Below are 14,174 nucleotides of genomic sequence, written 5' to 3'. Positions count from 1 at the left end.
TTTATTTTCTTTCGTCTAAAATTGCCTATTAATCGTATTGGATCCATAATACGATTTGATTCCGTCTAAGACTCGACCAATGTCTATAAACTACAATAACCTACAGTTGAGGAAGTCGTTGGTGAAATATGTAGGTTTATTTTTCTTAAGAATTTCCAAAAATGAAGCAAATTATGAATTCCCAATATGTGTACGATTCTCAGTGACATTTACTGTACGTCACACCAATCGGAAGATATTGAATTGTACTTTACAATGCTAATGGTTATGTGTAAATTATCAGAAAACTATCTGATCTGCAAGTGATTTATAATAAAACATACGATTTTTCTTTTATTCTTAATCAAAAACTAGTTCTTAATGTTTAAATATATTAGCAAAACTAGATCCATACAATGTAAACCCTAATATAAACACTAATTTAGCTAGTTGGTTGCTTTGCCTAGTTCCAACTTTGCCCCAAGTGTCAAATTAGGCAAAAGGTAAAACCAATGCAAGATCAAATCAAATGCTTAAATGTAAAATTACAAACACACACAGGCACACTAACCATAGAATTGCTGCTGGGCAATAGGTTGCTAATTTTCTGCGAATTGGCGAGGTAAAAGTCTAGATTTGCATGTGGGTGGTCAGCAAATTGCCAGAACGTGAGCACAATTTTTAAATTAACGGCCCAAAAGTGGTTAGAACGGCAGCCGGGCAACAAAAACCAACCAACAACCACCACAATTGAAATAGTCTGAGGCGCATTCCAAGTATAAAACTGTTGCAATTAATTGCATAAAGGTTCTAAATTGTCATGCACCCACTCTCCTCGTCTACGACCATCTACTACCTCCAAATCTTACTCGAACTTTAGCCGCAGTGTCGTTAGACAATGGTGATGGCGTCTCTTTTCGTTCTTGTGTAAACTTTGCAACTGCAACTGAACATCACTATGAGACAGTGGTCTGAAAGTGGTTTAAAATTGTAAGAAAAAGTCCTCTTTGAAAACGGTTTTCAAATAATGTTGGATATTTTATTTAAATGATATTTACAACACTGTGCCAGTTCGTCTCCATCATCTTGGTCGTGGCTTTGGGTTTGAAACGTGATCGATAGACAGACTACCAGCGGATGGCAACAAACACAACAACTGCAAATTGGCCAAATGTTTGGCCTTAGTCAAATTATGTTCTTTGCCTCGTTTGATAATGAAATTGCAAATTGAAGTTGTGTTGGCTTATGTGTCTTGGAGGCTTACAAACTGTTTGCTCACACCGTCTTTAAAGCAGACAATAGCTAGAAAACTGGACACGGGCAAAGGGAATGGCAACAGCAACGGCAACGGCATCGTTAATGATTACGTGTTATCGTGTTGTAATTTTACACACAAAAGCAAAATAAGAAGATGAGGTAAAAGTATAGTCTAATGATGAGTCGACTACGCCTGGTCTGATCTGGTCTCGCCTCGTCTCGTCTGGTGTCTGGGCATTTCACATCCATCTCCAGTCCATGCATTGATCGCTTGTTAGGTATCGATCTGGCTTCGGGTTATATGGTTTAGATCATGGCAGCAGACACTAACTAGGCTCATCATGGAGCGTTAACAAGCTCATTTTTCTAAACTTGACGTGGCGAGTCCGCACAATCTGATCTCCTCGATCCCAAGCAAACAATAAGTCGAAAATTTGTGGTTGACTTCAAATCGCGATCTTGAGTGGCAACTTAAACAATTTGGCTATGAATTTATCTTCAACGTTTTGGCCTTCATAGGTAAGTTTTAAATAATAAATAAACTAAAAATAATTTCTAATTGTTAAATGTAAATTTCCATGCTCTGTTCCCCAAAAGTATGCAACTTAATTTTTGTCTAGCATTCAGAACTTGTTTTCGAGTTGGAAACCCTTGTAAAAACCAATTACATAAAGTATCACACATCAACCGCAATCAACTCCTACATTGAAAGTGATTATGTAAACCATAATAAACCAAACTCATTTTATAACTGCCAAATACAAAACGTTTTCCAGCTAAAACCGAAAAAAAAAAACAGAGAAACAAAGCCAAACCTGATATGTCGATGATCTTGGGCATATTAAATTGAATTTTTATGTTCTCACACAAGCATGGAAAATCATGTGCCAGGCCATAAAAGCCAAATGCTGGGCATGGTCTATAGTGTGTGGGTTAATAAATAGCCACCCCTCCCTCTGTTACCCCCGTAATTTCCTCTGAAGAGATGGAGATGGTGAAGTAAATTATGGTTATTTAAATAAACAGCACACGATTTGATTTGGCGGCCCAAAAGTGTTGCGAGCTCGCCTCCGAAATTGGGAAGAGCAGCCAAATGCAATGTCTGGAAATTATGTTGTAGTTGCTCTCAATCGTGTTCGGACCAGATGCACTAGCGTATTGAATAAGCCAGCTTCAGCTCCTGCTCTGCTCCTACCTCCTTTTCTCAAGGAGGTTGTGCCATCAAGTCATGATTGAGTAACGCCCAGAACTGGCGTCTAATTATGAGTACCATCAGTCGCACCAGCTGACTACTACGATGGCAACACCACAAAAACAAAATAAATAAGTACACTACACCAAAAAATAAAGTTGTAGAATATGTGAAAGGATATAATATTTCATATATTTTTCTTATTCACAAGAGCCAGAAAAAGTTTAAATTTTTATTGGCTTTTTCTGAAACTAGATGATCAACTAGATCAAAATAAATAAGTAATATCAAGCCATTACTCTTAAAATGCATCTGCTTAATTCTTAATTATTATTATTTAATTGATGATTTAAATTCCATGAACTCTGAAAACTTAGCTATTTTTTATAATTCATATTATTCTTGTTTAATAGTCATTATTAAAAAATGTTTCATTCAAGTTGAAACCAGTGGAATTTGTATTCGGTTAAAGATATTTCTGTCAGTGTTAAAAGTTATATCATCACTTGGCACTGACTGAACCTAAAGAAAAGAAGTTTTGTTGAGTGTATACATGATCATCATTAGGATGTCTGGCAAATTTTACCATTGACCTTATAGTTAGACCTGATAAGCGTGATAAGCAAACACATAAAAGTCAATGTGCGATGATGCACTTTTTGAGAAGAATACAAAAAATCATTGTGACCCTGATTTGGTCTGCTCCTCTGCAGTGTTTGAGTTTGAATCCGATTTCGATTCGAAATCGGGCGTTGCGGTGTTTTGTTTATTTTGAAGCTATAATTTAAACAGGTAATTGCACGCTGGCGGCCAGAATTTGTAACTAAACTGCAAATTAGCAGCCAATTCTCGAGCCGATTAATAACCATAATTATTGGCTCAAGCGCTGACGAGCGAACGTCGCTGCTCCTCTACCCGACTGAGGGTGAAGATCTTGATGAGGATGACGCTGAGCAGCAGCAACAGCAGTAGGTGGAGAAGAAGGACGCGGAGGCCTTGGCAAATTGCTCAGGAATCAGACTCAGACGCAGACGCAGATTCAGACTTGCATGTATGTAGCCAGTGGAGTCTGCAGTTCTGTGGGGTTTCTCAATTGCCAATTCGTGATACACTGGCAAGACGCGTAGACCGTAGGCCCCACTACCCCAGTCGTCAGAGTCTCCATCCTTCATGCTCCTACCCGCCCTTTTTTTAGTCCGGCAGCAATTTAAATAGTGAGCGCCTGGCTTAATTACATAAAACAGGCAACACGAAGGGGCAGCAGCAGCAGCCGCTCGTTCGCTCGCTCTTCCTACTGGCCGCCGGCGCATCCGCATGATACTCAGATCCTCCTGGCTTTTGATGGATATGTGTCTAATGAAGCTGCCTAATTAATGTGCATAGCATACGTTGGTTTTTTTGTGAAAAGCAAAACGAAGAAAACAATATGAAAACACAATGTTTACCTAATGTGTTGAAAGGCCCAAAGGATTCGCAATGGATCGGCAAATTGCTGGCATTATAATAAAAAAGAAACGAAACAAAATAAAAACAAAACAGAAGAACAAATTAATAAATGTCGATACCCAATTAAACTGTCCGAATATAATGCACGCTATAAATTCTAGTACTTTGGCCGTTAAATCTCTGAGAACGAGAATAGAGACATCGCACTAGCCAATTATCGATGAGAATGATTAACTGCGCGAGGTCAGCAGAAGCAGCAGCCAGAGCGGAACACTGTAAAAATAATTGCATGGTCATTGAGAAGAAGAGATGGCGGAGTCCCAAAGATGTGTGCGAAATTGGCACCTACAAAACCCCCCACCAGGTGGGCCCAAAGTTGCAGTGAATCTTCGTCATTCCTTCGAAATATTTTAGAAAAATTTCGAATCTCTCGTATTCTAATTGGGATGTATTGTGTTTTGAACGACTGGAGTGGCAAAATGTTTAAAACTTTAATATCTAAATTATAATCTTCTTTCTAATTAATAGGAAAATTTTCATCAAATTATCTTTCCCTATTTCAACATTTTAATAGGGTTTTTTTGTTTAATGGTTAGCTAAAACAGATTAAAAGTTTTGAAGCTGTAAAATTTACGTAATTTAATATATTAAAACTCTTTCTTTATCTTTTTTTGTTTTTATTAGCGGCAACAAATTTTTAAATGTGGCGCCCTGTAAACTTTGTAGTCGTGTCTGGCAACACTGTTTTAAAATTAGCGCTGCCAATAATTGTATGTCATCTTATGATCTGGCTACCCTGCACGAAATTTATCGCTACCAGATAGGGTAAAAAACAAATTGATCTGGCAGCTCTGTTAATGGTCCACGTCAAGCCGGACCCCGAGTCATTCTTGCATTTTTTAATTAATTTACATTTATAAGGAGAATCAAAACCAAAATGGTGAGCCTGCTGCAAGAAATCGACACAGAACACGAGGACATGGTCCATCACGCTGCTCTGGACTTTTATGGACTGCTTTTGGCCACTTGCTCCTCCGATGGATCTGTTCGTATTTTTCAATCGCGAAAGAACAACAAGGCAGTGGCTGAACTAAAAGGTCACCAAGGCCCGGTGTGGCAAGTGGCATGGGCACATCCCAAATTCGGAAATATTTTGGCCTCTTGCTCCTACGACCGCAAGGTGATTGTATGGAAATCGACATCTCCCCGCGATTGGACCAAACTGTGAGTAACATACACGCACACACACAAACACATATCGTGCCTAGCAGTATGTATGTACATAGTGTTATCATTTAATTCTTATGTTGCCACATTGCAGCTACGAGTACAGCAACCACGACTCATCGGTGAATTCGGTTGATTTCGCTCCTCCAGAGTATGGCTTGGTATTGGCCTGTGCCAGTTCGGATGGATCCATTTCAGTGCTCACCTGCAACACGGAATATGGTGTGTGGGATGCCAAGAAGATTCCTAATGCCCATACCATAGGAGTCAATGCCATTTCGTGGTGCCCAGCTCAGGGACCAGACCCGGCTTTTGATCAAAGGGTCAACTCTCGCAATACGTCCGTGAAACGTTTGGTTAGCGGTGGCTGCGACAACCTGGTCAAGATTTGGCGCGAAGACAACGATCGCTGGGTGGAAGAGCAGCGTCTGGAAGCCCATTCGGATTGGGTACGCGATGTGGCTTGGGCTCCATCCATTGGTTTGCCACGTTCGCAAATTGCAACCGCTTCGCAGGATCGTCATGTGATTATTTGGAGCAGCAATGCCGATTTGACACAGTGGACACCCACTGTCTTGCACACATTCGATGATGCAGTGTGGAGCATTTCGTGGTCAACCACAGGCAATATATTGGCTGTCACCGGCGGCGATAATAATGTGACACTGTGGAAAGAAAACACCGAAAGTCAATGGATACGTATCAATTATGAAGCGGGCACAGTCATACAATCGAAACAACAGCCTCATCATCTTCATCACTCACAACAACAACAACAGCAGCAGCAGCAACAACAACAACAGCCGCAGCAACTGCAACAACAGCAGCAATCGCATCCAAATCCATCGTCAGACTCGGAGCACAGCTCGAACCTATCCAATTCAAATCTATCCAACTCACAGCTCTCCAACTAAGCGACAACGCGGCTTGATTGATTGGTTCTACAAAAAATGTTATCTTACAAATTCTTATAAAATATATCCATTTAATATCTACTAAGAAAAATGACTTCTGTGACCTGTGCTCCATTAATTTCCAACGACATTACGACAGTCAGCGAAATGAGTTTTCTCTTTTTTGTTTTGTAATTAATACGTCTGAGCGCAATGAGGGAAAAACTATAATCACGGCATCCAGTGCGATTGCATAGAATTAACCTCATTTTGTGGTACATTGACTTTCCGTTTCGATAATTAGTCAGAGATTAGCCTGGGCCAACTCGCATGAAAGAAACGTCCATTGCCCCAGGTGCGAAAATTGAAAATCCATAAAATAAACACCTGAAACTCCTCTATCCACTCGTGAGGAGGTAAGTAATTTTTCATTCATGGAATCGGAAGTTACTCATTTCGTGTAAATTTGGGACACGTGCCACGATAAAAACGAAACTAAACGTAAATTTATGTATGTGAGGGGGATCGTTTGAAACATTTGAAGGTGGCAAGTTATAGTTTGTGTTCTTGTCGTTGATTAACCTCTCTTTACGTAAACTTTTGGCCCAACTTTGAGCTGTTGGTTGTTTCCGCTTTCCAACCATTGTAAAGTTCAACAAAATTATTGCTATGGCCGCAACATTCTAAAATCTCAATCGATTCCATTTTGTGGTGTTTTCGTAACTTGTATAGATTTAGATTAGATATTGTAGTTTGTTTATTCATTTACTTTAAAGTCCGCAAAGGAATGGCAAACTGTGTAGAGTGCTAGGAAAAGCATACTACTAAAACTGATTAAAACTAAACTAAATTATTGACTTACAAGCAAGAGTATTCTTCCAAAAGTTTTATCCAAGAAGCATTTACTTATAAACATAAATATACTTAGTGATAATCCATAAAGCTAAGATTAATGGCTATACAGAGGTCAAAGTTCATATACACTTGATTGCCATAATTACAATTATATAAGTTATTTAATCTAATTAGTTTCTTTTCGATAGACGAAGGAATAATGCTTAATATTGAATTATGGCCATTGTAGGTAGGAACTGAAAGCAAAAAGCTTAAGCAATCTTTAGTTTTGAAATTGTTTAGGTTTATAGCAAAATCTCATGTATGGCTGACTTGTTCTTATTAATTTGAATCAGAGCAAAGTTCAGGAATAATTGAAGGTCAGGCGTTTCCTTTTTTAATGACAAACAAGAGAAGAAATTGCATGTGGAACAGGAAATGCAACCAACTCGTATGTAGTATGTAATTGCAATTTAATAATACAAGAACAACGAAAGTGCAATTTCGATTCCAATTAAAAAAATGTCACTCAATCCTCTATTTAAATTTATAATTCCGATTACACTTCTGTGGTTGCTTTATAAACTTTTACATATTACACATTTTGTAGTGAAACTTCACTCAATTATTTCCACTCAAACATTACATTTTTCGGCTATGGGCTTAAAAACCGAAAAAGCCTCCGAAACCCCACCTAATGATGTCATGGATTGCGTGCAAATGACCCGTCACCAATAGACGGCCAAGGAGTCCAAGACCAACTTTAGTTTGCCTTCCTTCCACTTGAGACTCTTGCTCTCTTTTGCTTGAAGTTCTGCACTTGGCAAAAATGAAATTGGTCTACGAAACGGTCGTAACCCATAATCAGTGCGGTTTAATCGTGTTTTCTGACCTGAACCTGGCTACACCACCACCCGCAGTGACCATCACCTGCCTTGAGGAGTTGGTAGGCAAAACAAAAGACCAAAAAAATCAATGTTTCTTAACAATTTTTTTGTTTTTTTTGGTTACTTGGCTAGTTTTTCGTTTTATGGTCTACTCTCGAGAACTTTTACTTTTTGATGTGCGTAAATTTGCATAAACAGGGTGCTCCTCCCTCATATTCGAATGCCTGGAAAGGGGGGGGCTGAAATGTGAAAGACGCACTCGATGACGCACATGAGAATAGGCAAGAGTTGTTGTAGATATCGTCATACATTTTGGATATTCATTACAAATTAGTTGGCCCACTCTTCATTAGATTCCCTTTAACAGCACCATAAAACAGATTTTATGGTTTAAGCCTTTAAAAGATGCATATTCATAAACTGGTTAGGTAATGGCAAGCATAATGTTAGGAAACTTACGAATTTTCAGAGTTTCCCCAAAACGAAATGTGAGTTATTTTCAATTTCAGTTGTTAGAAATACCATTTCAATGCCAATCAAAATAAGTTTTATAATAATTGTTTTCGTTTTTTTTACTTCTTTTTTTAATTTTCAACAATAAATACGTATAAAAGCTTTTCCTACATCCTTTTGAACTTATTCCCAGAACCAACCATTTCGCTCATCATTGATTGAAGATGTCTTCGAACCATCACTTCGGAAGAAGCAATGTCTATGAGTGTGTTCTCCTGCAACGAATTTATCCTTGGAATGGCAATGTTTCCTCTCCCAATATTTAGCCATCATAGGCGGAGGACCACAACGGTGTTCAGTTGGAGGCACAAAGGACTTTTCCTTGGAATGACAGTGTTTCTTTTCCCAGTATTTCGCCATTATTCCTGGAGGTGGAGCTCCATGCTGATGGTGATGATGATGATGATGGTGGTGATGGTGGTGCTGTTGACGCTGTTGACTATGCTCATGACGTGACTTCCAACAAGGCTTGTCCATCTTGTGTAAATCGTCTTTGGCTGCTTTGTCATTAGACCAGAACATTTTGCTGTATTTGCTTTTCTACCTTCTGCTTACTCAAAGTTGTAGGGTGAACTGACGAACAGACCAGCGAAATTCTCTATTTATACCTCAAAACCGGTATGATGATCAGTCGGCGGCGTTTCTGGTGTAATTGTTTGTGTATTCGCTGGATTTGTTTATCAGTAAATATTAGGTGATTGCCTAGATAGCTTAACTTAACTAGGAAATACACAAATATGAATAGATAACCCATACCAACAAAAATAATTTAAAGCCACATGTTTATCATTTTGTGATATTGCATTTCATTATTATTAAATTTAGATAGATCAGTTACTTTGACCAAGGGAAGACATTTCTGTGAATGAAACGAATAATTAATAATCTTTGAACTGTTCGATTGATGAATGTGATATTATGTATTGTCTGAGAACTTAGCAAAAATAGACAATAATACTCCATATAGCATCCGTCTGTTGTGCAATTTATTGTAGTTTATATATAAATATTGTGAAATAGATATTAAAAAACAGAAATAATGAATAAAAGAAAATAAATAATTATCAAAAATGGGAAATATAAGTATAAACGTTTTATTTGTGTTTAATAAGATTTCAAATAGCTGGCTCATGATGCTTGGCATTAAAATTTTTGCCTCTCTTTCATGTTGAAGTCGCAAAATTTAAGCAGATTTATTAATACATACAATAATTGGATGATAAAATGTCTGGGGATTTTGTGCTATATTTTCACCCCATAGGGTGAAATGGTATATTAAAGTCGCAAAAATGTAAAACGACAACAGCAACAACAACAATTACAACAACAAAAATTACAACAACAAAAAAAATTACAACAACAACAACAACAAAAATTACAACAACCACAAAAATTACAACAACAAAAAAATTACAACAACAACCACAAAAATTACAACAACAACAACAACAACAACAATTACAACAACAACAACTACAACAACAACAATTACAACAACAACTACAACAACAACAACAACAACAACAACAATTACAACAACAACAACAAAAATTACAAAAACAACAACAATTACAACAACAACAACAACCACAACAACAACAACAATAACAACAACAACAACAATAACAACAACAACAACAATTACAACAACAACAACAACAACAACAATTACAACAACAACAACAACAACAATTATTACAACAACAACAATTACAACAACAACAAAAACAGCAACAGCAGCAACAACAACAATAACAGCAAAAACGGCAAGAACTCTAGCTCTAAGTCTAGACTTGTAATTTTTTCCAAGTCCCAAAATGAACCAAGAAGCCAAAAAATGGACCAAAACCATAAAATCCTTAATATCTCAGCTCTCCGCAGGACTACTGAGATGTCCTTTGCACCGGAGGTAGACCTTGATGGTTGGAGTTTTATGACACCACATTCGTCCTGATCCTTTACAGGACTCGCGAGATATTTGCCATTTTTCGTCAAACAGAAATGTCCTTTTATCTCAGTTTCCTGAACGACTTTCCAGGATCTGTTAGCGTCAGTCGAAGCGGATCATTAAGACCTACAGCCTGACAAAAGGACGTCCTGTTCGTCCTTCAAATGACTGAGTTATAAGGACATTTATGTGTTTTTTGCGATTTTTTTACATTTTTCTGAGCAACCCCCTTACAAAAATTCGAGCAATATTTATTAAGGGATATTGCCAGTCCTTGAATGCATATCGATAGTCCTGCTCCTGGCAAATCCAAAAAATTGTGTCCTGTCGAATTCGACTAATGTCCTGCGGAGATATGGCATCGAGAAAATTATCCTTTTTTCGTTTTTTAGCTCTAGAGTCCACAAATCCTGCCGCAGGACAAAAAGACATGGTTTCCTTAGATGTCCTTGACGATCTCTACACATTGGCATCAAAAAAAGTTGGGGTCATCTAAGGATGCAGGACATGGAATATTCCAAAAACGTCCTTTTTCTCAGCTACTCAAAGGACATTCCAGGACCTGGTGATGTCAATCGATAGGTATGGACAAGGACTTCAAGCTGGTCAAAGGATATCCCAATCGTCCTTAAAATAACAGAGTTCTGAGCACTCTTTCTGTTTTTTGGACTTGTAATTTTTCCCAAGTCCCAAATTAAACCAAATGGCCAAAAAACTGGACCAAAACCACAGGACTACTGGGATGTCCTGTGCACCGGTGATAGACCTTGATGTTTGAAGTTTTACGACCCCACTTTCGTCTTGATCCTTTACAGAAAAGTCCTTTTATCTCAGTTTCCTAAAGAAAACTTACAAAAATTCGAACAATATATAATTATTTACTTCATTAATCTAAATTTCTAAGTCAGCAAAAAAACAGACATAATCTTAACAAGGCTTAGTGATATAAAGGACATGTTTTTAGATCAAATGCCTACAATTTATAAGATATAATATCTAGCTAGTCACAGGAGTAAGACATCTTTAATACTCTGTCATTAAACTATCACCACCGGAAGAGTGTTACAATTTGGGAATGTTTTATTTTTAAGACTCCGGCAATTTGGGAATGTCCGGTGGGTAGGCCAGTGACGTTTTTAGTCAGGACACGCATGAGTTATTATGAGTAACTTGTAAGCATTAACATGTCGTGTTGTAGCATATTTTTGGGCCAACATCATATGCAAATGACTTGTGAGCTTGGCCACACAGCGTATACGTAATAAAACTAAAGGCTTTTGAAGTTGGTCAACTTTGGTGACGTCGGCCAACATTGGACATTAACAAATGAACTTGAAGTAATCGCCATACTAATGCATATATACATACATATGCATTTAGTTAGCAACGGCAATGGTGTAAATGATAAATTAAAAAGAAAGTCATGGAAAGGTTATTTGGTCAAGTGGCCAAGAGACAAGGCTACTTCACATTGTGACTTGCAGCTATCGATGTGGGCCACGCCAATACGACTTGGCCAAGTTGGCATGCAACTTTCGGTGGCCAAAAGAAATGTACAACCTGTGCTGGTATGTAAATGTGTGTGAATGGGTGTGTGTGTCTGTGTGCATGTCCTGGAACGCACGAGAACAAACTTGCATGTAGTTAGAAACCCATGCTGCTCAAGTCCAGGTCGCAATTAGACTTAGCCATAATATGAAATTAAAGGCAGCCAAATTGCCATTTAAACCATAGCCTAATGTTGCCTGGGCTGGGTTCCGGCTTTAGACTGTAATAATATCTGAAAATATGATGACGACCTCTAAGCATGAGTGGTGGCTCTCCACTCCTCTCTATTACTACTTACCAACTAACCCAACTACTTCTGCATGGTAAAGCCAGAGATTTCGTGAGAAAATTATATAGAGAAATGGCAAGAGTCGCACTAATTAATCATCAGTTAAGAACAAACATGGCATTCAGATTCCTGATGAACGAGAAATCCCTTTTTAATTACATCAAAATAAGTCTTTACGGGGCGTTACTCTCCTCCATGCGTCGTCGTTGCACCACTCAAATGTTATTTTCAACTATTTCTGTTCTGTTTGTTGCCTCTCTTGGACTAGTTCGTGTTTTTTCCATATAATTTTCCACGTAATTTCGCATTTTTTTTTTTTTTTTGGTTTTTGGGGCCAGAACATTTATCAATAATGTCAAGAAATAAAAACAAAAACAAAAATTATTCATATATAAAATATATTTTGCTGCATAAGAAGGTGGGGCAAGTAGGTAATTAAGAATGCCATGCAAATATAGTATATAGTCCAAGTATTTGCGTAGTTTTTGCGTATGTACAGTGGGCTTAATATTTTTCTTAACTAAACGTATTTTATTTCACAACATTTAAACTTTAACAAATAATTTATGCTTTTGTCTCTGGTGTCTCAGCCTTGATGTTAGCCTCCTTGGCTGATGGTACTTCAGCCGGCTTGCTATTTCTAAAGAAGCAATAGCCACGGCGCTGCTCGGCTGCAGCCTCTGCGGGGCCTTCTTTTGTGTGACAATTCTTTTTCTCCCAGTATTTGGCCCACAATCCTCCAGGCGGAGATCCCTGATGATGATAATGATGATGATGGTGGTGATAGTGATAATGTTGTTCCCTTTTCCAGTGTGACTTCCAGCAATGCTGCTCCATCTTATGCAATTCCTCCTTAGGTTCTTTTTCACTTGACCAAAACATTTTGGCGTATATTATTTTTTACTTTCTAACCAAAGCAAAGTTATCACTCGAACTGACTTGGCCAGTGGAAAACATTTTTATTTTATAGTCCACAGGGTCATGATCGCTTGCTGTTGCTTATGGTGTAATTTGTTTATCAACAAATTGCTGATTCGCTTACTGCTCTTGACTTGTGAAATACAACAAAAATAGAATTTTTCATATGAACGTGTTCTGCTCTTGCTGAAAATTTTATCTCATCTCTTTTGTTGTGTTGGTATAGATCAGGTAATGATGACTTGCAATTAGTCAACCTAAGACAATTTAGTTTTTCCTACAAAAAACCGACTTGTTTGTAGAGTTTGAAATACAAATACATAGATATCAAAATTTTTAAAGCACAATAGCTGAAAACTGCCCTTAGTTTTTGTATTTAAGGGAATTACAGATGCTTCAAGGTTTTTCAGTGGTAGAAAACTAATCAAATAGAAATATAGATTAGATAGTCGTGGGTCAAATTATGCACAAGCAGAATATATTTTTTGAGCTAGAAAATGTTGACAAAACTTGCAATAATAAAAAGTGGTTATTGTAATTACCAATCAAATTTTTGTTTTATAAAAGGAAAGATGTTATATATCTTTCTGCTTAATAGTTAAGAGATCAAGCGTAATTTAGGTTCTCCATGTCTTTATATATTCTCAGCTCAGTGCAAAATTGACAACAAAAATATCTTGTTTTCTACTACGCCAGAGACCGGTTTCAATCGGCGTTGTTTGTTGTATAATTATTTGCGTCATTGCTGAATTTAATGATCATTAATTAGTAGAGTTTCTCCAGCTCATTTAATTATAAAAAAATAAGAAATTCAATTTTAAAAGAGATACATTACTTTTGCCAAAAACTGCAAAGTTCATCTCACAATTAGTTTTAAGAGAACTAACACTTGTTTTAGACGTTTACGAAAATCTATGAAATTGAATTGTATTGTTAATTAACTTAAATTTTGCAAAACAAAGTTGAACCAATGTGCATGTAACTCCTTAAAAATGCTACCTAATTAGTTATACCTCATGATATTTGTGAATATTTTATTCGTGAATTTTTCTTATTTTGTTTATGCTTATTGTGCGTGCCAAATGAATTCCCCAAATGCAAAAACCAAAGAAAGAAAAAAAAAAAGAAGAAATTTAAATAAATAAATGGTTGACGTTTAGTTAAGGGCAAATTACTTTGCCGTCGCAGCGATTAAGAATATCGTTTATAATAAGATCAAAACTTTAGATAACATTTTGCCATA

At 37.2% G+C, this 14,174-nt stretch overlaps 1 protein-coding gene across 1 annotated transcript; it reads left to right on the top strand.

The window, feature by feature from the left end:
* Nucleotides 1-4,716: 4,716 nt before the first annotated feature.
* LOC6649648 (protein SEC13 homolog) lies at nucleotides 4,717-6,109 on the top strand. The gene is made up of 2 exons (XM_002072089.4): nucleotides 4,717-5,098; nucleotides 5,196-6,109. Exons 1-2 carry the CDS (start codon nucleotides 4,812-4,814, stop codon nucleotides 6,013-6,015), a joined length of 1,107 nt encoding a protein of 368 aa, XP_002072125.1. The 5' UTR covers nucleotides 4,717-4,811; the 3' UTR covers nucleotides 6,016-6,109.
* The last annotated feature ends 8,065 nt before the right edge of the window (nucleotides 6,110-14,174 follow it).

Source organism: Drosophila willistoni, chromosome 3R, assembly GCF_018902025.1.
Source record: "Drosophila willistoni isolate 14030-0811.24 chromosome 3R, UCI_dwil_1.1, whole genome shotgun sequence".
Classification (NCBI taxonomy): Eukaryota; Metazoa; Arthropoda; class Insecta; order Diptera; family Drosophilidae; genus Drosophila; species Drosophila willistoni.
The sequence above is the reverse complement of the archived record's forward strand: the minus strand, read 5'-3'. Positions and strand labels throughout refer to the sequence as shown.